The sequence below is a fragment of the Corythoichthys intestinalis genome, chromosome 3 (assembly GCF_030265065.1).
Source record: "Corythoichthys intestinalis isolate RoL2023-P3 chromosome 3, ASM3026506v1, whole genome shotgun sequence".
NCBI classification, from domain to species: Eukaryota; Metazoa; Chordata; class Actinopteri; order Syngnathiformes; family Syngnathidae; genus Corythoichthys; species Corythoichthys intestinalis.
The window spans coordinates 64,568,204-64,593,489 of NC_080397.1; the positions used below are offsets into that span (position 1 = coordinate 64,568,204).

The 25,286-nt window shown below is 41.6% G+C and overlaps 1 protein-coding gene across 3 annotated transcripts in view; it reads right to left on the reverse strand.

Annotated features, from left to right (window-relative positions):
- Window positions 1-2,034: 2,034 nt before the first annotated feature.
- The window catches only part of taok3a (TAO kinase 3a), a 65,306-nt gene continuing 42,054 nt past the window's right edge, over window positions 2,035-25,286 (reverse strand). The window contains exons 2-12 of one of the 3 annotated variants that reach the window (XM_057831176.1): window positions 24,101-24,182; window positions 23,766-23,933; window positions 21,625-21,810; window positions 21,157-21,255; window positions 14,839-15,075; window positions 14,588-14,716; window positions 14,234-14,437; window positions 10,801-11,040; window positions 9,799-10,011; window positions 5,751-5,933; window positions 2,037-3,806 (exon numbers count right to left, since the gene is read on the reverse strand). In XM_057831176.1, the coding sequence (XP_057687159.1) occupies window positions 3,639-3,806; window positions 5,751-5,933; window positions 9,799-10,011; window positions 10,801-11,040; window positions 14,234-14,437; window positions 14,588-14,716; window positions 14,839-15,075; window positions 21,157-21,255; window positions 21,625-21,810; window positions 23,766-23,831 (1,725 nt within the window). In that variant the 5' untranslated portion in view covers window positions 23,832-23,933; window positions 24,101-24,182 and the 3' untranslated portion in view covers window positions 2,037-3,638. Of the gene's footprint in view, window positions 3,807-5,750; window positions 5,934-9,798; window positions 10,012-10,800; window positions 11,041-14,233; window positions 14,438-14,587; window positions 14,717-14,838; window positions 15,076-17,146; window positions 17,328-21,156; window positions 21,256-21,624; window positions 21,811-23,765; window positions 23,934-24,100; window positions 24,183-25,286 lie in introns of those variants that run through there. The other 2 variants (XM_057831175.1, XM_057831177.1) reach the window with 2 other exon arrangements.

Genomic DNA, 25,286 nt, shown 5'->3' on the forward strand with positions numbered 1-25,286 from the left:
AACCCAATAGTGTACCACACATAACACGTCATCTTTGCTCATTAATATTCATGACGTTAGCAACTGTTGCTAGGGGGGTCAAACTTGGTTTGTCCCTCATGCTAGATACATGTAAATAGTGTACGAATGAGATGTTTACTGGGCTAAACCTACCAATTCTGTCCGAAAATGATGTCACTGGTGCCAAATTCACTGGTAAAGATATGGAAGAACATACACATTTTCAGTTAAAGAGATTGCTTGAGTGTTGAGGGCTGGAAAAAAAGCAGAGCTAATTCAGAGGTAGCTTTATCGACATATTTTTCTTACTCCATTGACAATTACGTTCTCCTGTTTCAACAAGCTATCCCAGACATGGCCAAAGTATGACAACATCTGGGGAAATGCTAATATTCCATCATTTATCCATCAACGCATGCCTTTTGAATTCATATCATGCCACTTGGTGTAATTCCACACATCGCAACACCAAGAAAATGATAGAAATTAGGTCGATTGTCAAGCTAAAAGGACCCGCCCCCGAGATGCCGGAAATCTAGCATATTGCGTGCGTGACGTCACTATAGGGAAACAACCGGCTCAGTGCTTAGTACTGAATGGCGGCGATGATGGTGGACAATTTAGTTTCAATTTGCAGCGACGAATCCGACGTGACGAACATTCTTCTAATGGTGACGAGGAGAGTTATGAACCTTTCTTTGGTGTTTTGGGTTATCAGTTTGAGCCTAAACGAAAGCCAATGCAGCCTAATGAAAGGATCATTGAGGGGAGCAATCACACTGATGAAACACCGGCGGCAACAGAATCACCGAATGGTTTGTTTTGCATTTCTTTTTGTGAAGCTGATACACCGTGACCGCAAAATAAAGTCATGTATAGAATAATTATCATTTAATATGCTATCATCGGTTTCGCTCTGCCAACCGACACAAATATGAATGGGATTAGAGGATTTGTTCTACCGGTATATATTTTACGAGCGATAATTTATACATGTGTCCAGTCCTATATCCAATGCGTGATATGTTTTTTATTATAAAAGAGTACTCACTCTGGCCATTTCCCTCCTTTGCTTTGCCTGGGGTGGTGAGGTGGTCTCATCAGAGCCAGTCATCGTCCTCTTTCACCGGGTACCACATCTGCTTTCAGCAGCAATTTCTTAGCAAAACCTGATTTCATTTGCCCATAGTTCATATAGCTTTCAGGTGTAAAATGCGCACCACACAAAACCGTGCCGGAGGCCGGGTCTGCAAAATTAGCCCTCTTAGCACTGACAAACTTTACTCATTGTCTGCGTAGTCCGGCTCTTTTTCTCGCGTTCGGGAACTCATGGGAACTACATTGCGACAAATGGCTATTTGTAAACCACATAGCATGACAGCTTTGAACCATTTTAGCGATTTTTTGATAAAACACGAACGCAACTCTCTCGTCGATAAACAACGATGGCACCTGCCTCGACCTTTTGTTTCCTTGTTATGACGTCTCCGCCCCATTCGGCTGTTTCCGGAACTTTCGGAAATGTTGGTCATTTTCGATCTATTTTCGATAATTGCTCATTAATGTGATTGATTTTTTTGTTAACTTTATCAATATTTGTTATCTCGGCACATAACGGTTCTATTGATGTCTCACACCCCTTTTGCGTTTTCATACCCTTTAAGACTGTTGAAATTATAATAAAAAGGCAAAAGTGAAACAGAATGGCTTGCTAAAATTTGTTTAAATATATTGTTGTCATATGTAAAGAACCTCAGCCAAGGTCGGCCCCCCACATTTTTACCACACCAAATCTGGCCCACTTTGCAAAAACTTTGGACACCCCCGAGCTATCCTTTACCACCATATGCTTTGCCTTTCTTTTACATTGTATCCTCTGGTTGTCTCTGACCATTCTTGAAGGTGATTTACATTGCTATTTTTGTGTAGCGATCGCAAATGCTACTCTGTGACAGCCAACAAACACTTTTTAATTTTTTTATTAATAACAAATCTTAATTGTATTAATAATTATTGACACTTCCCCCTTACTAAGGTTGTTTCTTTACAACAGAAAAGGTAAAGCTGTCAATTCTAGAGCCTACCTGTTGGCATGAATAGGCTTAATACAAAAAGACCAAGGCCAAACATGGCTAATTTATTTAAATAGCCGTATTTTAGAAAAATACACCGACATGACTGTTGGGATTCATACATTTTATTTTTTTCAGGTCATTCAATGTCAGACAGAAGCAGCACTGCAAAACGCCACGCTAAAAATAAAATGGCTTACCTCTTCGGGGCAGGCTGTGGCAGTCAATGGATCAGCCTCAACAAAATGTTTACTGCATATGAAGGTGAATGGCTTCACCTTGCTGGCATCAAACTGGTCTTTTGGACGTCTGCACAAGTTGATCCATTGTTCAAATTGGTCCTCTGTACTCAGGGCCAGCCCAGGCCATTTGGGGGCCCTAAGCAAAGTAATGCAAAGGGGCCCATATTTTTGGCCCACCATTTTGTCACAGTGTACTGTGAAACCCATACATTCAATCTAACCCATACGTCCATATTTTGTATATTAATCAGATTTTGTTGCACTGCATACTTCAAACTTCTCACCCCAAATAATTGTCAGTACTTACAGTAGATAGCGCCAAACCTTTTTCTAAAAGAAGACAGAAAGAGGTTAAGGAAGAATTTTTATATTTCTTAAGCTTGTAATCAAGTATCAAAACTCACAAAATTCAAATAAAGCAAAGTGTAGTAAACAAAATAGAATATAAATTAAACAATTGCCAGATTGGGGCCCCCCCCTAGTGGTCAGGGGCCCTAAGCAGCTGCATAGTCTGCGTAGAGGCTGGGCCGGCCCTGACTGTACTGACCACTGTTTTTGTCGATGTGTATTGCAAAATGGGGACAAAATGAGAAGACGCAGCCTATGCCATCAGCACTTTATTTACAAATATAATTAAAACACTTCATTTCTTCCCGTTGGACAGACAGCGTGTGATTGATTGGTGGTGGTGATTAAAGTGCATGCAATCGGCAGCCTCATCCCAAACGATGGAATCGTAACACTTATCCGAGAAGAATCGCTCGCTTAAAACGGAATAAGAAAATAAGTCAAATCTTTCGGTACAAAGTAGCCGCCCGCGTACACTATCGAGCCCTTTGTGCTAGAAACGCCTGATTCTTCCTTTTCAACTCGGGCATATTGCTACCACGACAGAAACATTTCCACGTTGAAAAAAAGTTGCACAATTTAACCAGACAAATGACCACGTTATACATATCAAAATGGTCACTGCCATTCACATCCAAGAGGGAGGGCAGGAAAGACCAGAGTACGACCGGGCCCGGTGTGCGCGCGCGCGCCTACGTCGCATTTTAAGTCATCGACTGCCCCCGACGGCTTTCGACCCAGGAAGGCCATCCCGGTCAAAATAGTTTGGCCGTCAGTGGCAGCGAATGAGTTAAAGATCGTCGACCCACTTCTGTGGTATTATTTATTCTTTTTTTGTTGTCTGGTGTGGCAGCAATAGGCTTGGATATGTCTTCACATTGTCGCAAGTGCGGAGAAATCGGTCATCCGGTTTTGTGTGGACGCGTGTATCGGGGTGCGCGTGTTGAGGAAAAACCCAAGTCGCACGACGCGGTTCTCATCTAAAGTCGTCCTTGGCGAAGTCCAGCGCGGCGGCGGCCAAGTTCCCGAAGCCCAGACGCACGCTCTCCATGTCGAAGGCTTCCAACTCGTGCTCCTCGCGCTCCAGAAGAAGTTTGACGCGCTCCGTGTGGTCCTTCTGCATCGACAGCAGCTCCTCTTCGATCTGAACGCAACAACAAATAGTCATGTAGGATGTAGTCAAGTCTATAAATGCACAAATAGGGTTGCCATCTTCCTGGGTTTAGGTTGAAAAAGTGCAAAAGCTGTACCGCATACAAACAGGAAGGATTGTTTCAGGAGTGATTTGTTCCAAGATTCAAGATAATTATATTTTTGGTACCATGAATGCATTTTGAAACGCTGTGAAAAAAATCAATGTGATAAATTAGCCGCTACTGTGTTGGCGTCATAGTTCGCAATATTGACGTAAAATAAATGCTAACTGCACTTTTTTTTTTACCAAGAATCGAGACTGTTTTACATCCATATCTATAAAGAATTCAGGGATTTAAGCATCTATTCACAAGAATTTTCAACATAAATAGCTCTTTGTCCGTGTTTCCAATCGTTCAGCTTTGATGGAAATAGGCCCCCTATTCATCAGCCTCGCGCCACGTGTCCCGTCAATATCATAATGAAGTCTATCTAAAGACATAAGAGCCCAATCGCATTGATAAGCCGCTGGATTTTTTTTCCAGCGAAAGCATGCCAAATATTGCCAATAATTGTCCGGCTTTGTCAGTGTTACATCAGTAAACCAGCAAGCACTGTTAGCATCATGTAAGGTGGCATACCAAGTTGCTCAGTTAAAAAAAAAAATCCCACAAGAAAGTGTCCCCCTGTCCAATGACACTGTCATTTCTGTTCGATTCATTTTGTTTTTTTCGGTCAAATTGTTTGGCATATTGTCCTCATGGGTTCATGTTGCTAATCCGTTTGCAATTATTCATTTTATTACATTTAATTTTTCAGTATTAAATGGTCAAAAAAAATTCCCAAGAGCATATTTTTACAGTTTGGATGCGACCTTTTTTTTTTTTTTTTTTTTTTAAATTCAGGCAATTTGTTGCGCTTTAAGTTTTTTTATGTTTCAAAGTACAAACAAAGCAATATTGATAAAGTTATACTTTATTATAAATTGATCTATATTACGTTTTTAAGTACACAATGTTATACAGAGGTGTACTGATAATAATTTTATAGACTAATGATACCATTTAAAAAGTTGGACGTGGGGGTAACAAAATAATTGAGAAGCACTGGACTAACACCTTGAAGTTCAGCTTCGTGAGTAAACCAGCATTTTAGCGCCTCACAGCGCATAAAATGTGAACTGCATGTCATTTTTTATTTTATTTCATTTATTTTTTATGTGTTATTTGTCAAATTCAGTGAAATAATTTCACTATTTCAAAAATGACATAACATTAAAATGCGTTAGCTGCTTTTTTTTTTGCGTATTCAGGTGTGTTTTAAATGGTTTCCTGGTGACAGACAGGTGGACTTGCTTCTGCATTCATCTCAATAGAAATGCTTTTCCCAGAATGCACATTCAGTATTTTTGACGATTGATATTGAATAAATATGTGGTTGAATGTGAATTAGTTGGTTTATTGAATTGTTTTCATCTCTTCTAGGAAGAACTACATCTCCTACGATGCTTTTCAGCAAAACATTCAATTGTCCCGTGTCCACCACTGATGACTTTTTTTCTGGATCAATATAAAAATATTTACAATATAGTTTTTGTTTGTTTGTTTGTTTGTTTGTTTGTTTGTTTGTTTGTTTGTTTGTTTGTTTGGTAGGGAAAAAAAGTAAAAATTTGTTAATGAATTGATCCAAGATGAATGAATTAGGTGCATATTTGAGCAATATTAAGCACATAGTAAAACACTAAAAACTATAATTTAACTCTTAACACCCTGAGCCTTTTTCGCCTTGTATGTTTTATTTTTATTTTTTTACAAATACAATTGGACCTGATGGAGCAAAAAAAAAAAAAAAAAAAAAAAAGGGGGGGGGGGTATTTAGACTCGTCACATCTGAATTGTCCAAAATCAGCAACAGATTTATTGATGACTGTCAAAGTGTCGGCCGGTGGACGTACCTTTTGCTCGAGGTGCGCGCGCCTGAGCGAGACTTTGTGCTGGAGCTTGTGGCTCTCGCGCTCGTGCTGCACGTCGGTCTGCATCTTGATTTTGCTCTGGTAGGCGTTGAGCAGCTCCAACTCCTGCTGCAGCTGCTGCGCCAACGCCTGGCACTCTGCCTCCTGGGCCGAGTCCAGCCGAAGCTGACACCAAAATAAAAAAACATTTCCACAATTGACGTCTCCCCAATTTTCCAGCAGACAAAAATTCCTTACATTTTTCCTCTTCATTCTACATCATAGATTTAACTTTTTTCCTCCAAAGAGACAGCAACAATAATCTAGGGCTGCAGCTATCGAATATTTTAGTAATCGAGTAATCGACTGAAGATTCTATCGATTAATCGAGTAATCGGATAAAACAAATATATTTTTAGGTGAAGAGCAATTATAAATATACATGAGAAAACAAGACATTTCATCTAATCTTGAACCATTTTCTGTCAATCAATGTCTTTATTTTCGATGTATATTGTAGCTAGAATTAAAAAAAAAAAAAAAAAGACTAATTCACTGCTTTCACTCAAAAAGCTTTTAGATCTTATTTAAAAAAAAAAATATATTACCTAAAAATGCCGTTACGCTTGATAACACACATCACTTAAAAGTTAGGATTTTTTCCCACGTGTGTCCATTGAATTTCTCTTTGTGTCAAGCCATTTTTAAGTTCTAGTTAAGTTTTAAGTTAGTCTAAACTGTAAGTCCTGATAGGATTTTGAGTTTTTGCAGTGTTTAAAATAAATGTATGATACAGGCTATACTGGAGCACATTAGGGACCAGTGCTACTTGGTGTTTTATCCAGCAATGACTACTGAGCTAAAATTGATAGTTAGCATGATTAAGTTTTTATTTTACACCCTCATCACTCCACAATGCTATGTTATGTTAAAGCCTGTATGTAAGACACGTTAGCCACGCAATGACAGTGGTCATAATTAATTGAAACCTAGTCATCCGCAGGGCTAACTTTACGTGAGCTAGTAGCGACAGTAACGTTAATCTTATATATTAGCGCTTAGCGCTCTTTATTAGCGCTTAGCGCTGTACTGCTTTAAGATGGCGGCTGTTTGATAACGCTGCCCAGACGCGGCCGAGTCTGTCATTGCGCATCTAGTTCAACATACATGTGATCTTTATGAGACGCATCAGACGCTAGCTGTTACCAACTTAGCATCGTGCGGGCTAGTATTTGGCAACGTCGGCGTCGTTTGTGGCGGCTGTCAGCTGCAGTAAGTTTTTTTTTTTTCCCTTCTTCCTCTCCGCACGTGACAGCGCGTTGTCCCGCATTAAAAGTAGTCCGAGCAAAACGCGATGCTTAGAGCTGTCAAAATAAACGATTACTCGAGGTGAATAAAATTACTCGGATCAGTTTTTAAACTCGAGTTACTCGAGTTGCTCGAGTACTCGTTTCAGCTCTACAATAATCAGATGACTCCACAATTCCAATCAGGCGTAACGATTAATCGAGTAATTCGATAAGAAAAAAAGCTTCAAATTTTGCTGCTTCGAGGATTTGTTTAATTAGAGTGGCCTTGTAATCGTTTGTTTTCAAAGTGTTTGTATTTAGTTTTATTGATTTGGGTAAATACCCTGCCCTCTAGTGGCCACAATGAATACGACATAACTCGCCTAATGGCTGAATCCAGCTGCTTAAGACCAACATAAAGGTATGTTTTTGTTTAAGATTTTTGTTTATGCATTCATAATTTGGTTCAGAAGTATATTTCAATTTTTTGAGTGTCAAGTCATCAGCCAATCAAACGTGCATTTGAAGGGGGGGGACAATGGACTGGCACATTCAGCACGTCTGAACATCATGAAAATTATTTACTTAACAATGGTAGGCTCAATTCTACCCTTTCAACACATAGGAAGACAATCTAAATGACCTATATAACTGAAGTTATTATACAGTGGTATGGATAAGTATCTGAGCCTTTTGGAATTTCCCACATTTCTGCATAAATTCACCATCAAATGTGATCTGATCTTTGTCAAAATCACACAGTTGAAAAAAACAGTGCTTTAACTAAAGCCGCCCAAACATTTATAGGTTTTCATATTTTAATGAGGCTAGTATGCAAACAATGACAGAATGGGGGCAAAATAAGTAAGTGAACCATCACATTTAATATTTTTGCACACAAAAAAACCCCTCCCCCCCGGCAGCAATAACTTCAACCAGACACTTCCTGTAGCTGCAGATAAGTCTGATCAAATCAGATCAGGACTAATCTTGGCCCATTTTTCTCTACAAAACTGCTGTAGTTCAGTCAGATTTCTGGGACGTCTGGCATGAATCGCTGTCTTTAGGTCATGCCACATCATCTCAATGGGGTTCAAGTCTGGACTTTGACTTGGCCACTCCAGAACGTGTTTTTTGTTTTCCTGAAACCATTCTGAAGTTGATTTACTTCTGTGTTTTGGATCATTGTCTTGTTGCAGCCTCCATCCGCTTTTTAGCTTCAACTGTCAGACGATCTCAGGTTTTCCTGCAAAACATCCTTTTGAATTCATTCTTCCATGAATGATTGCAAGTTGTCCAGGCCCTGAGGTAGCGAAAGAGTATAACCTAAATCAAGATGCTCCCTCCACCATGCTTCACGGTGGGGATGAGGTGTTGATGTTGCTGAGCTGTTCCATTTTTCCTCCACACATGACGTCGTGTGTTACTCCCAAACAATTCAACTTTGGTTTTATCAGTCCCCCAAATATTTTGCCAAAACTTCTGTGGAGTGTCCAAGTGCCTTTTTGCGAACATTAAACGAGCAGCAATGTTTTTTTTAGACAGCTGTGGCTTCCTCTGTGGAGTCCTTACATGAACACCATTCTTAGCCATATAGTTGATGTGTGCACAGAGATTGCCATTGATTTCTGCAAGTCTTTAACAGACACTCTAGGGTTCTTTTTTACTCCTCCGAGTATTCTGCGCTGAACTCTTGGCGTCATCTTTGGTGGACGGCCACTCCTTGGGAGAGGAAGAAACAGTGCCAAAATCTCTCCATTTGTAGATCGTTTCTCTGACTGTCGATTGATGAACATCTAGACGTTTAGAGATGGTTTTGAATCCTCTCCCAACTTTATACAAATCAAAATTCCTTGATCGCAGGCAAGACAGCTCTCTTGACCGCACATCAGACAATGCTTCTCATCAAGACATTTCTTACCAGATGTGTGTTTTATAGTGGGCAGGGCAGCTTTAAACCACTCATCAGTGATTGGGCACATACCTGACTTAAATTGTTTGGTAAAAATTGGTTTAAATTGCTCTTTAAGTCTCCTCAGGCAGAGGGTTCACTTCCTTATTTTTCCCCCTTTTGTCATTATTTGCATTCTAACCTCATTAAAATATTCATTCATCCATTCATTCATTTTCCAAGCCGCTATAAATGTTTGGGTGGTTTTAGTTAAAGCAGACACTGTATTTTCATCTGTGTGATTTTAACAAAGATCAGCTCATATTTGATGGTCATTTTATTTAGAATTGTGAGAAATTCCATAAGGTTCAGATACTTTTTCATACCACTGTAATGCAAATAAGGTTGCTTAAAAGTTGGCAGGGACAATTTCAGCATCCTTGCTAGTGTTATGTCCCTACCATCCCTACTCAAACCCACGCCTTTGCAGAGATGCATTTTAATTTCATGTTAAGAAATATATTTTCTCCACTAGAGGGTACGGTGACTTTTCTAGTCTGAATTCAATTTTGTCAATGATATTCGCCGAGTATGTTCATCATGTCATAAAAATTGAAATAACGTTACTCTCATTTCCTTAGCATTTTTGTAAATGTCCACCCATTTACAGGTTAACTTTTGAAATATTTTTTTCAGTGGAGGCCAAATTCATGCTCAAAAACGTTTAGGTGTTTTATGCCAGCATCAACGTAGCAATACTTTAAAATGATCACGTGAAAGTTTAAAACAATCAAACAAAATTCGCGTGATAACATGACACTTATCACATTTTAAGTGTAAAACAACTAGTTTTGATCTCGTGCGTACTGACCGCCTGCGAGGCCATCATGTGGTTGACGCTCTGCTCGTAGCGCTCGGCCAGGACGGCCATTTTGCGCGTGTGCTCGTCCTTGAGCGCCTTGAGGACACCCTTGTGCTCGCCCTTGGGCGTGACCTCGGCGTGATGCTGCCGCAACGCCTTGTACTGCTTGCTCTGGACCTTGCATGTGTCCTCAAACTGCTTCTTGATCTGAGACTCCAGTGCCTACAAAAGAAAAAAGACTTCACTGCAGCACTTCATTTTTGCTTGCATGTGCCATGAGAGCCACTCATGTTTTCACAAGAAAAAAATTTTTCAGACAGCGGACCCTCATCATACGAGCACAATCCGATCCAAGATCCGGCTTGTCATGTAAAAGTGTTCTTATCACGAATGCATTATCCTCATAAAAAATAACAATTCCAGTTCATACGTGCAACACTACTCCTAATGCAAGGCATCATTTTTAAGGTTATGTAATCTGAAAACGAAATTAGAAGAATGAAAAATGGGGCAGGGGTCAGAGCAATGTCACTATTTTTGACTGCTATTGCGAAAATCTACCACATTGTCATATTTATGATACATTTAAAATAATTATGATATGTTACTGGGCGGGCCTTTGGATGATTGAGCTAGTTGCAACCCACCCATAAATTGCACCTGTGGTTATAACCCCCTCGTCCCACACCCAAATAAAATGTATTCCTGTGAACTCTCCCTCAAAAGACCCGGGCTGGTCGGGACCAGGACCTAAAAGCGTTGAGAGGGAAAAACTAAATAAGATCTTCAGCATACCCCGCTGTGACTGACCTCCAGCATCCCTGCGCTCGTATGGTGAAAACTTGCTCATTTTCTCTCGTGAAGATGCTCCTATATGCTCCTAACCCTAACACGTATGGTGAGGGGCTGGTATCATGATGGTCCATTGTACGTTCATCCTATACGGATGGATTCCCCCCTCCCCCAGCTTCAATAACAATACAATAAAAAATACGACGCTATCTCAGGCACCTTGACATTCTTCGGCTGCCGACGCAACTCCACGATGTGCTTGCGCCGCAGCTCGCTCTGGCGCCGCCCGTTGTACTCCATCTGGTTGTCCAGTTCCGTTTGGTGCTGCAGGCGGACGAGGTCCACGCGTAGCCTCTGCAAGCTCCCAAGCTGCCGTCTCTCCAGTTCCTGCGTGGCCTCGTCTTGGCGGATCAGCATTGCGTGCTCCGCCTCCTTCTGGGTTTTCTTTTTATTCAGTTCCTTCGCAAACACATTTTCCATTCAAATAAAAACATTTCTTAAGTATTTTTTTCAATTTGGATGAAGACAAATTGGTCATTTCTATCAAAATGGAGCCATTATGCAAAAAAAACAAAAAACAATCAAATAAAATGAAATTGATCATTGCAATAAAGTCAAACAAATTAAAACTTTGGTGCAGGTGGGCAGAGCCCTCGACCACTGTGTGTTTACGCCTAAATGCAGAGGTGGGTGATAAAGCATTTACTCTGTTACATTTACTTGAGCAAATTTGTGAGAAAAATGTATTTCTAAGAGTAGTTTTAGCACACCACACTTTTGACTTTTCCTTGAGTAGATTTACGAATCTTACTCCCCTACACTGTAGAGCCGAGAACGAAAAGTGGTATTTGCCATGTGGCTTTTTTTTGCCATGCGGGAAAATGGATTTTGCCATGTGGCATTTTTTTTTTTGCCACATGGCAAATACCACTTTTGGTTCATGCTGTCTTTCACAATCCATTGTTCCTCTTGATTCGACAAATTAGATTTGACTTTATTTTTGCCCACAGCAGCTCTACTAGTTTGGCCAATGAGACCAAAAAAAAAAAAAAATTTGAATCACAATCAGACGTAACGATACGAAACTTGCAGTTGGAAGTCGTGTGATCACACCGGCGTATTCAATCACGCAGTATCTTTATTTAAAAATTATTTGAATGCGGATTTTTACGTCTCTCCCAGTTTTTATTTGGATCATATTGACTGCCGAAAACCAGTTTAGATCCTTTTCATTTCATAGTAGGAAATGTTTTCTCCACTAGAGGGCATTAGTACTCTTTGGAAGGGAGATGTCTAATTTCTATAGTTTTTTTCTAGTCGGAATCGGATGATGTTTATGTATTATTTGCCTTAATTTGGTCATGTAATAGGCCTTACTTAACATTACAAACAACCTCCTCATAGCTTCTGATCCGGTTTATGATCAATCCTTGTCCTTCTTGATCTCACTGCTGCCTTCGGCCACCACGAATCCAAATCCCTCCGTCTCCACTGGCGTGCTCCAGGGTTCCGTCCTGGGGCCGCTCCTCTTCATTATTTATATTCTCCCCCTCGGTTCCATCTTCCGTAAACATAACAATCACTTCCGCTGCTACGTGGATGACACCCAGCTCTACATTTCCTCAAAACCAACCACCTCCCTTCAACCCTCCTGTCTCACCCTGTGCGTTTAGAAGACATTAACTCTTGCTTCTCCTCCAACTTCCTCCTCCTCAATAGCTCAAAATCAGAAGTCCTCCTTGTAGGCAGCAACAGCACGCTCTCTAACGATAATAAGTACCGATCTCTCCCTCCACTCAGGTTAAGAGCCTGGTTGTCATCCTCGACAGCACGCTCTCCTTCGCTCTCATATTAAAGACATCACCAGATCGGCCTACTTCCATCTTGGCAATATTTCTCGCCTCCTCTTTTCTCTCACTTGCCATACCACTTCAACTCTTGTCTGTAGTCTAGTCACTTCCCGGCTCGATTACTGCAACTCACTGCTCTTTGGTCCCCCAAATAAGCCCCTCCAGAAACTGCAGCTCCTCCAAAACTCAGCAGCACGTCTCATCACTCGGACCCCCACCACAAACCACATCAGCCTCATTCGCCATATACCTCACTGGCTCCCAGTGAAACTAAGAATTAATTACAAGACCTTTGTCATTACCTTTAAAGCACTCCATGGCCTGGCACCTCCCGACTGAAGGCGATAGTACCTTTTCTCGTAGGCACCGTCTAACTGCATTATTCTGACACAATTTAATCATCAGGGAATGGTATTGTTTCTCCTATTTGCTGTTTTGAGTTTTTATATTACTTTAACACACCCAATATAAAATAAATAGCACTTATATCATAGTTTAAAACGAAAACAAGCAGAATATAGGGCATAAGAGATACATGACGCCTTCTTATCACGGAAGCCCAACGTGTGCGTCATGCAACTGACTGAGCAAGATTGACGCTGACATCTACAAGCCCGCGTCTGCACTACCAACTCTCGTAATCAGTTCTCCCGGACAGTCCAGAACAAATGGCGGGACATCCTGTCCCAACACAAGGAACACTGGAGAACGCTCGATATGCAACTGATAACACGACTGACAAGACTCCAAGACCCCTTAGAAGCTGAGGTGGCAAAAGCCATAACCCTCGTTGCCCTGACAACAGTAACTCCCGAATCCTCCTGTCCAATCCACAAACAGACAATAATCCTAAACAACACCTAAACACACCCTCCTTTCTGCCCACAGCCCGCCCCGCGAGAGCCTTCAAAAGACAATGTTTAACTAATTGTTGTCATTTTTTTTCTTGGGAGCCTTTTGGTGACTTATGATATGGTGACCTTGGATCCTCGCCTGGGTCCCTCTGTGCTGTATGATTGCTGTCGACTCAGAATAAATTGTCAACTTGTGTTTCGAAGCCTTTTTCCAGCTTTCAAAATGGAATATATACTGGATGGTCAGTATATAGGGTTAAGACTAAGGTGAATGCGCAGAGTTTGGCCTTTTGGCCGGGTTGTCGGAGTTGGGTTGGTTGTAATTGGGGCTGCACCAGAGCGGGTCTGGCGGTTCGGCTGGCGTGATTCCGGCAATCTAGCTAAAAGGTCAGACTCATTCACTACCAACAAGATCTCCTCTGTATTAACTGTCCCCCCCATTCACTTTGCTCCTCCTCTATCCTCCACCTTTCGGTCCCCCGTGTCACTGTGCCCCCCAGCTCTGGAACTCCCTACCCCTTGCAATATATCTACGCTTTTAATCTAATTTTATGATTGTTTTGTTATTCCTGTTCAGCTATTGTGTTCCCATCATTCATGTGAAGCGTCTTTGCGTGTCTTGAAAAGCCCTCTCAAAATCAAATTTATTAATATTATTAGTAGTAGTACAGTACAATAATAATAACAGTTCAAATATGATGCTGTACTGAGAAGAAAATACCATTGTTTGAAAAAATTCATTAGCAGTTACTCATGACTTGAGTATTCTTTTCACCGAATAATTTTTTGCTTGATTCCATTTTTTGGATGATTACGTTTACTGGAGTCATATTATTTTGAATTAATGCTACTCTTTTTTTGGGTCAAATTTTTGGGCTGCGCTACCCACATATGCTTAAATGCTCGCGTGGCAGCGCGCCAATCGATGATAACGACTCGCCGACGTACCTCCCGCACGCGTTGGTGCTCTAGGCGGTGTCTGGTCACGAGAGCGGCGCGCTTGAAGGCGCGGGCTTGGCGCTCGAGGCGAAGGCGCTGGCGGGCCAGCAGGTCGGCCTCCTCCTCGGCCTGCGAGTGCTGCATGTTCTCCTTGTGCTTGGACAGACGCTCCTGCTTCTCTTTCTTGGGCGTGCTGTGGTCCTCGCTCATCTCCTGACAAGGCGTGACGACGGGTCAGCGTTTCAGTGAGCCCGCGTACATGCTCGCAAAGGTGACGCGAATATTTTTTTCCAAAAAGACAAATTCGACATAATCTTCTTCTTGTAAACATGAAAAACAATTGCAAGTGGCCATTTAACTTACCTCCTTGATCTTCTCCTTGCAGAGTTTGTATTGCTTCTTCTGCGTGTCAAGGAATGTGCTCAGCTCCTTCTTCTGCTGCGCCACAATTTGCTGCTGGAACTTCTTCTCATCGGCCAGCGCGCACTTGGCCTGTGGTGGAATGTTAGCATTCTCCCTGAATTGTTAGGGTATTGTCTATGTGCATGGTCCTTATATTCCTCATTTTATCTATGTCTGCATTTGCAGAATTTGCTTTTCCTGAGTATACCTACCTCCTTGTCGGCGTGCGCGACGTGTTTCTTGGCCAGCTTTTCCAGTTCGATATAGGCATTGTTGGCCTGCGTCTCCACCTCCTTGTGCAGTTTGAGGTGATGCTCGTCCATCTCGGCCTTGAGTTTGTTCTCCAGGGCGATCAGTTGCTTCTGGTGTTGCCTCCGCATGCGCTTGTAGCCCGACATCTGCTCGCGCAGCTCGCTGTCTTGCTCATGCTCATGGATCTGCTTGGTCACCTGAAAGTCACGCGACACCCACGGGGTCAGTACAAAACGCCAACATGATTTGGGATGTCCTCAAAACACACAGACTGTAGAAAATGAGGCACCATATACAGCTCGCACGCCAGTCAAAGTTTTGCCAAAAAAGACAACATAGAGTCTTGGGTCCAACAGGTATGGATTGCAAGAGCCCGAATCCAATATTATATTTTCTTGATAACTGTTATAAAGTTATGAATATCAGTCAGGAAAAATATATTCATTTTGAGATGGAAGTCACCTGGGCTGGACTGATTTCCACTCACGTCCTTTGTTGTCATGTTCCAGCTCCCTCCCACTCCCACATATTTTGATCCCAGTCCCAAAGATAAAACTGACACAATCGCATTTTTTTTTCTCAACGGTGTTTGTGATTGGATGGCCTTAATGTTGTCTTTCAAAATGAGCTTAACATGCACTTGCAAGTGGAGAACATCTGTCTTGTTAATATTGTTGATTTGGAGGTAAGTCACCTGGACCAGATGGCTTTTCATTCATTTCCACTCCTAATGACTTTCATGTTATAGTTCCCAGTGAATATAGATCTCTCTTCAGGTCGATAGTCAAATTCACCCTGAATAAGAGGGACCGACCTATGGAAATCGCCCAGAAATGTCAGCTTGTACTGCGTGCAAGCCTCTATGGTATAGATGGCTAGAACATTGTTGTCTTTGTCAGCGTTGACGATAACGACGAACAATTTATTCACGCAGATGATCAGATGATAACGTGCTAAAAACGTGTCTTGGAAGACAAAAATATCACCAGACGAATGCCAGTTTTCATCTGATGAGATGACAACAGGACAAAAATGAGCCACAGTTTCTGTCACATTTACTTTTGGTCCGTGTGCATTGTAGTAGTGTTTGGGTCGTGTCACTCACGTGTCATGTCCTGTGACTGTCACCTGTGACTGGTGGTTAACGTATTCATTACTAAAGACATATAAACTAGTACGTTCTTTGAGCCAGGCTGCACTCCTGGCTTGCTTGGCAATGTTACTTTAGCATTTAAAGGCCTGTGCTGAGTGATCATCATGCACGAAATGTAACTCGTAGATTTAGCATAGCATTTGCATTCGTGTTAGCATTAATTTTAGTGTCCTCTTAAACAGTTGCGGTTTGTGTTGGATTTGTTGGCATCGACTACGGCTTACAGTAGTTATGCTCCTGGTTGAAAATAAAACCACTGGAAAAACTTCACCAAGTTGGCATTGTCGTTGAAAACGCTACAGTAAGTGCTCGTCTGTCAGTGTTCATTCTAAAGTGTTACTTTTTTTTCACGTTTTTTTTGGGGGGGGGGGACTAAAACCTTTGTAATTTTACAGACGAAAACATTGTGTATTCGTCAATTAAAACTTAACGAACAGGTCTGAATATTCTTTGACAAAAACTAGACAAAATCTAACACATTTTGAAATGAATAAAATATGACTAAGACGAATCTTGTATTTTGTCCAAAAGACTAAGAGGGAAAGGGCTCCTGTAAACAACACTGCAGGGGAACTCGCAACACTAGCTACCATACCAAAAAAAAAACAATTTAATTGTACGTATAAACCTAAAGCCGTTGCAACTAAAATAATTTTTGATTCTGAACAAAAATTCACATTTCTACCCACCCAAGAAATAGCAAACGACAGACATGATTGTCATTTACATCTTTAGCATTTCTTGAACTAATCCTATTTCAAGATGTTGTTACCATTCCAAAAATGCACTAACATGACAGATTTCCACATTTTCTAGAACAAAATTCACAAATCACTGCAGATATTTCACACAATCACCTCCTCCGTATTTTTTTTTTTTACCAATTAAAACCATACCAGCTTAAAAATGAACATCCCACACACAAAATGTTCACAAATATTGATAATAAATTCCTGTGACATAGACAACTATGTTCACTGGGAAAGAGGATGAGCTAACATATTCCACATTTTTCGACTGACTTTACTACTTCTACAGTTCCCGAGCCATTCAGACACAAACCGTTTCATCGTGCTAAATCGTGTTTTCGACGATCACGGTAAGCGCTACCGCACCTGAAAACAGAAAGGCTCTTCGGCATCCGGGCGACACTCGCTGCGAATCTTCCCGTAACTCCTGCCCGAACACCTCATGCCCAACATGGCGACGAACGGAGCCAAGCGCGGCGGCATTCGGGACCCTGGCCCGGTCAGCGTCTTCTAACCTAGCGGGCGTCCAGTCCGAGGAACTGAAGACGCTCCCCCGGTAAAGACCTCCCACCCAATTAAGCCGGTTCGCACACAGGGCACGCAGAAGGCGAAAGGAGGCCAACGAGAGCACAAAGCGCCCTTGTCGTGGAGTCAACGCTAAGCGGCGGGCAGCAGGTGGCTCGCATGAATACCTCATTGACAGGACGGTGGCACGTAAGGGGGGTTGCCGCCTATATATATTTTTCCAAACAATTTCAGCTGTGTTAGGGGGTATTCACACCAGGAAAGTCCATAGCTGGCCTTCATTGGTCCGGACCAAACCAACTTTTTGATACGCTTCCATCTCACGTTGCAATTTTCGCAAGAGTTGTTCCAAAAAAGAAAAAACACACAATATGTAAAGATGGTTCCAAAGTAACACAAGCACATTCATATCATTTTCTGAAACAAAACCCCCATAGATTTGAGCTCTCGGGCTTTAAGACCTTGAACTCGATAGCATATAAATTACCACGAGGCTTTAAGCCAAATGGCCGCAAAGCTTCTCTCACTTCCCTTGGGAGAGACACACACGCTCTGCTGCCACCTGCTGTCGTTGTCGTCCAACATGCCTCACAGCATGCATTGCAGCGCAACAGATTTAAATAACATTGAAACTTCATGTTCAGTGCATAGACTTCATTACCTATTGACCTGACACTCTGTCATTCTTTGCATCAGAAATGTGAGAAATTCCAAAAGGTTCAGATACTTTTTCACTGTTTACCACTGTCAATGCAGACAGCTACCCGTGAGAACATTACTAGACGTTATTATGATTACATGATGACGACTATGATGGACAGCTGCTTGACCCGCCTTCCGGCAACGTCAGATGTCGGACCGTGCCCTTGGCATCTCGGCCGTTCCGAGACACACGGCGACATCATGACCCAATGTCACTGCGATCATCGGGCTAAGACCAAAAAAATGGTCTAATCTAGGGAAGGCATAAGACTAATAAGTATTTTCGTCCACAGGACTAAGCCAAAAATGAAACAAAACACTGCTGGGTACTGAATTATGCAATTTGGATGAAAGTTTTTCTCAAGGGAGTTTCACATTCCCAGTAGATTTACATTGTGGACCAAGATGGTTCTGAAAATGCAACATGTGTTTAGATCAGTCATAGGTTTCTCTAGGACCATAATAACACACACAATTTATGTACAAATAAAAGAAACAGTTTTAGCAGGTGGAGTTCCTTCAAATGAAAGGCGGAGGACAATAATGTTTGAGCTCCCTTTCCACCAAATGTGCAGCTCGCCGTCTCTTTGTCTACCTGCCTGAGGATGGAAAAAGATGATGTCATCCGGCACCAATACACACACGCGCACGAGCGCGCTGGTGAATAGGCTCGTGTGAAACGTGTCTGTGTGTTTCACACATTTGTCAAGGACATTGCGAGCACACGCACGCACGCACTCACATATATGAGGCAGCGGTTCACGGAGGGTTTAGCAAGCCCACGTGAAAGAAGACTTACTACAACTTACTAGCACCCGTTTCTATGACAACAGATGAGCACGAGACAAGGCAAGAAAGGAAATCGCACCTTGCGGCCCATTCTTTCTGTTACTGCCAAATATTGGAAGCCGCTATTTGCTTCAAGAAAAATGAGTCAAAGTGGCAAAATGTGGGGCTGATCTTTTTTTTTTATGATATCCACCACAAAATTTGGTGGATATAGTTAATACATGATGTCAGTGTTGGCATGTCAGTAGCACGTTTAGGGAAAAAACTTGGCCAGTGACTCGAAAGTGCAGATTCAAAGCTCTCTCTTTGTTTTTATTTATAACCAAAAGACCACGAAAAATTGGTTTTCTCCACCAGAGGGCACTCCGAACAGGTGATTTTTCATATCTGTAGATGATCTAGTCGGAATTGGATCATTTCTATGTATTTCTTAGCTTTTAAGATGCCACGTGACCGAACAGACCATAGGACTTCCGATTGCTTGCTTGTATGTGGTCATGTTACATTTTGTTACATGTCTTGTATTGTTACCTTTGATTAGTATCAGAGTCATGTGATTACTGTTGCTGTGCTGGCAAAAATCAAGTCAAATCTAATACTGGTAGTCCTCAGGTTACGAGTCGACATACGAGACTTACGTGATTTCGACTTAACGAGGCCAGAATCTTGTTTGCCATTTTGTCTCCAGTGGTTTTTTTGTTTTTGTTTTTTTTAAAGTCTCATAAAAAGTACCCCACAGTGTCCTATTTTTCTATCTTGTTCTCACTCAACGCCAAGATGTTCAGCTTTACAGACATCAAACAAGGCAATTGTACTTTTTGAAGCTTTTGACTTCCTTCACTTTTGACAAATTGTAAAGCTGGAACACACATTTGTACACTTATGTTCAAAACGACAGGCATTTTAACAATAAAACACTTGACGTAAAACATTTGGTGATCAAACGGCCATAGAGTTTGATCAATATATAAATTTAGTAGTTTAGACTAATTTGCCCAACATACGTCCGCTAGCTTAAAAGCTATGAATGCTAAAGTGTTTACAATTCTCATAGCAAATTGATCACATGGAACTCACATGGTAATAATTATTTTTAATTAATCACCTTAAAATATTTGACGCACATGCCCCGCTCAAACAGATTAAACTGACAGCACAGTGTCATGTCCACTTGTTACTTGTGTTTTTTGGTGTTTTGTCGCCCTCTGCTGGCGCTTGGGTGCAACTGATTTTATGGGTTTCAGCACCATGAGCATTGTGTAATTATTGACATCAACAATGGCGAGCTACTACTTTATTTTTTGATTGAAAATTTTACAAATTTTATTAAAACAAAAACATTAAGAAGTGTTTTAATATCAAATTTATATAACTTGTACTAACATTTATCTTTTAAGAAGTCTTTCTATCCATGGATCGCTTTAACAGAATGCTAATAATGTTAATGCCATCTTGTTGATTTATTGTTATAATATACAAATACAGTACTTATGTACAGTATGTTGAATGTATATATCCGTCTTGTGTCTTATCTTTCCATTCCAACAATAATTTACAGAAAAATATCCATATATCTTAGAGATGGTTTGAATTGCGATTAATTAATTTTTAAGCTGTGATTAACTCGATTGAAAATTTTGACAGCCCTATTAATTACATTGGCTGAAACAACTTACAGCCTTATGTGGGCCAAACCAGAGCACATCTGTCTTCCATGTCAGATGAGAGTCTGCTCCCTAGCGACAGTCCAGCCAGACCCAACGCTGCCACCGGAGGGCAGTGTATCCTCCATCATTAAACAAAATACCAAACTTTTGGACTTTTTTGATAGTTATTTTGGGGTACTTATAGGGTTAATTCCGACTTGCTCGGAAATTCGGTTGACGTCGCCAGCGTATGAGCGGAACTCGTTCGTAACCCGGGGACTAGCTGTATGTAGAATAAAGAGGAAAAATGTAATGTAACCCAAAGGAGCGGAGTAAGAGTAGTGTTTCTCCTTTATAAATCTACTCAAGTAAAAAGTATGACGTGGTAAAACTACTCATCTCCAAAAGTGACTCAAGTAAATGTAACACGTCACCTCTGGTACATGGTGACATTTCTTGATATGGATCTCGGCATGTTGGGCCATTGTGTATAGAAAATAAAACCAGCGGCCTCACTGGCTGGCCACACAAAACGTGCTGTGACAAAAAATGCATTTGTGCATTAAGACCTCCTCTCTGAACCTCTCCTTTGCGTCATTCACACAGCCCGTTTAGGCAGCAAAGTGCAACTGTAGCTGTCATACGTCAAAACATATCATTCATTGTCATCATAAAATAACCTTGGCAGATGTCATTTCCTGAAGCACAACTTACCAAGGATGCAGACTTGATTGTTGCAAAACGGGCCTGGTTCTTGTAGTTTTGGGCCTGGCTACTCTTGTGAAGGCCGTCGTCCCACTTGTAATGCAGCTCCTGATGTACACATACACAACGAGTAGGCGACGTAGTCTGTCTTAGCAGTAAACATCACATTGTTGTTGTCAATAACGACGATAACGAAAATATTTCAGCGACGACCAATTTTTTTCATGATGATCACGAGCTAAAAACGTAGACTAAAACGTAATGTCGGATGAGACGAAAATGTTATGTCATGTTCAGAATGTGTGACACTTTCTTACTATATATGTAGTTAGCCTGCATTTGGTTGTGTCACTCTTGTAACATCCCAAACACAAAGACGAAAATTGAAAGGGCTGGCAAAACCAAGAGTCTCTCGACCTCTTACGGCTAACGCTACTAGCCTACGCCTCCGCTTTGGCCGGTATACATCGTCGCTACCTTGTCGGCGTGCACAGAGGAGTCCAGGGTGCTAGCGTAGTCGTGCGGATGCCCGCCAGGGACGTCCTCTAGACCTTCCTGCAGGCTGTTGATGCTGCTGCTCCGGCTGCCCGTGCTGAGCGATGTGCTGGGTACGGAGTGGTCGCTGCCCATGCTGTTCATCTTGCAGCTGGCCGCCTCGCTATCCTGTGAGACAAAGTCACACCCGTCAATGAAACACAAAATCATCATTACGAATGGCAACAGGTGTCTTTGTAAAACCCGAACCAAACCCCAACACCAAACAAACCAAAACGCAAAACCAAACCAAAAATGTCAGAATTCTGGATTCAGAATTTTTAAAATTCTGACTTTAAAAGTCAGAACTATTTTTTTCTTCAGTGGGCATACTCCTCTTCTGTGCATCTTTCTGCTTCTGCTTATTTGATCTTGTATTCGTATCTGCATTTTCGGTGCATGGAAAGTGCTAAATCAAAATCAGAGGTTTGACTGGCTGATTGAAATACGAAATACTTCTCTCAAGAAGGTAGGTCTCACTATACTAATTCTGCAAAGTGGACAAAATGACCTAGCTGGGTGCGTCTCAATTATTTTCTGCTACGCCCCCCCCCCACCAGGTAGATGTCAACGTTTCGCGCCCACCCAACTTTCTGCCGCCCCTGTAAATAGTAACATTTGCCGCCAATATGATTATTATTACAAATAGACCTCTGCAGGTAGTATCAGCTCCTTTGCTATAGTGTGCACTTACTTGAGTAACTTTTTGAGAAAAATGTACTTATACTTTTTACTTTTACATGAGTAGATTTGGGAAGAAAAACGCTACTCTTACTCTGCTACTTTGGGCTACACAAGAGTCGTTACATTTTTCCTCCTTATTCTACATTTTTTTTTTTTTTTTTTTGCCAGCGATGCCAAGAGTAGAGACGTGCCTGGTGTATTTCCGGGGTAGCTGTACTGATTTCACCAATGAGACGTCGCAACAATCACACGACTGCATTATACCAATCAGACGCAAGCTGCCGTTCTATCTTCACGCCAGCCTGTTCAATCATATGGTGTCTTTAAGCAAAAAACTGAAAATATTCTTAAAAATGGAGTATTTAATGTAGAGCGCTTGATGGGGGAAAATATTATGTGACCCGAAGTGAATTAGCACATGATGCCTTAACATTAGCACATTATGCCTTAAGTGAAGCACATTATGCCTTTGTGATGTATGATTGCCTCTGTGACCTTGATTGTAACAACTTCTCCTTGTTTACTCCGCCACTTCGACGCCTGTTATTGTTTTTCACGCCATTCTGGCGCTTGGGTTCCACAGTTGGGAGGGAATTTCACGAGATAATTTGTTTTGCACAACTTGTTTTTCACGCTACTTTGGCGCCTGGGTTGTACAACAAACCACCACTCGGAGGGAATCTATGGGCAAAATGGTCTGTCTCCTGAGCTTAGAGGCTGGCCACCTATGTGCTCACAAGGTGTACCGTTATTTAGCCAGGAGCATTCTCCACCCCCTCAGAATCCACCAAAGGATGACGTACGAATCGCTTGGCTCTATTCCTCTTCTGACTCTGATCGGGGTGTTGGCTCTCCGCCCTTTTGTCACGGTAAGAGTTCTTTTTATTCTTAGAGGAATATTTGTGCTTAGACGGTAGCGCGGGGATATTAGAAGTGACAATCTAGATCTAGCGTTATCATTATTACATGTCATGCTTGATTTGATGTCTGCATTGCTTGCTTTTATATGGGATTGTAATCAATAAACATGATTAATTCTGCAATTGTCATATATAAACATTGTCTATTTTGCAAAAGTGTGGCTGTTACTGACTCACCGCGAACCTGGAAATTTCGTGTAACAGCACTGCACTCAACATGACTCGAAAGTGCAGACTTTAACCTTACTCTCAGTTTTAATTTGGCACCGACTGACCACGGAAAACCGGAGATTCATTTACTTATAATAATTTTTAAAAAGTCTTAATATTAAGCACTAAGCTTGCAGACTTGTGGTTTACTTGAACATTTGGATGTTTGATCGTCTTTTGTCTGCGATACTGTCGGATTGTAAAATGAAAGCGACTCCTGTCGGCGCTAATCAGGTGTGCGCTCGCTGCATATTGGCGATAGTTACGTACCTCGTCGTCGTCCTGACTCTCCCCCATTGGTCCCTTGTGCTTCTCCTGGTAGAGTATCTTCTTCATCTTGCGGTACTGCAGGTTGTCCAGTTCGCGCACGGCATCCTTGGTCCTATGGATCAAATCCAGCAGGATCCTCGGCGACCGCTCCCGTCGCACAAAGTCGTGCTGTAGAAAAACATCTCGATTATTCGGCAACGAAAACGAGACGAAGATGAAATGACTAAAATACCACTCAGGATAATAAGTATTTTTGTCCAAAAGATTAAGACGAAAATGAAAAAGGCTGCCAAAAACGCCACGGATGGGAGCTCATTAGACAGGCGCCCACTTACTAGAAGTAGCTCCCCCGACGAAGGTCGGTCCTGAGGAATTTTTAGTAAGCAGTAGTCCACAAAGCTCCGGAATTGATCGGACCTGTGCAAAAAGTACATCCCAGTAAACGGAAGTTTTGGGCTGGGCCTAACCCTTACGTTGAGAGACTAAATCTTTTGGACCGGGATGTCACCGATCCGATCGCGTGATAGGGAAATCGGGACCGATCACGTCATTTTTAGAAGATCTAAATCGGATGAAAAAGATTGGGCTTTTAACACCCACTGAGACAATTGTCATTTCCAGCCAAGGTGGGTCAAATACCCCGTACCAGTTGGGGGAGTCTATGCAGCTCAACCTCTAACCCAGGGGTCCCCAAACTTTTTCCTGTGAGGGCCACATAACTTTTCCCTTCTCTGATGAGGGGCCGGGGTCAGTTTATAACAGAAAAGGTGTGACGATTGCAGGAGTGCCAAAATGTAAAGATTTATTGTTTTTCAGAAAGCCTCAATCAAATAACCCTTTCTGGATTCTTCACGGAACAAAAGTAAATAAAATAATAATATAATATAACAATAAATAATAACACTATTAATTAAATAGATAATAACCAAATAACCCTCTCTGGGTTCTTCATAGAAAAAAGCCAGGAAATAAATAACACTATTGACAACAACAACAACAAAAAAAATCAATTTTTTGTGGGGGTTCAGGGGGCCGGACCAAATGTGGAGGCGGGCCATATCCGGCCCGCGGGCTGTAGTTTGGGGACCCCTGCTCTAACCCAATTCCTGCGTATTCCCACCTCCTCCCTCTGACTGTCACTCCCTAAATTGCAGACAGGCTTTATAAAACTTCAAGAACTGGTTTGCCAACAGTTTCACTCAGCAGAGCGATATAGTAACTTTCCATGTAGGTTTAAGGCACCATGAAAACAGCATTTCCACCTTTTAATAAATCTAGAATGTTTTTATTAAAAACCCTTTTCTCCAATCATTTTGTGTTTATATTTAGATGTTTCTTATAGATAGATACTGTATACACTGCTGGCCAAAAGTATAAATACCCCTGCAATTCTGTCAAGATAATGCTCAATTTGTCCCAGAAAATGATTGCAATTACAAATGCTTTGGTAGTAATATATTCATCTATTTTGCTTGCAATGGAAAAACCCAAAAAAGAGAATGAAAAAAATGAATAAATCAT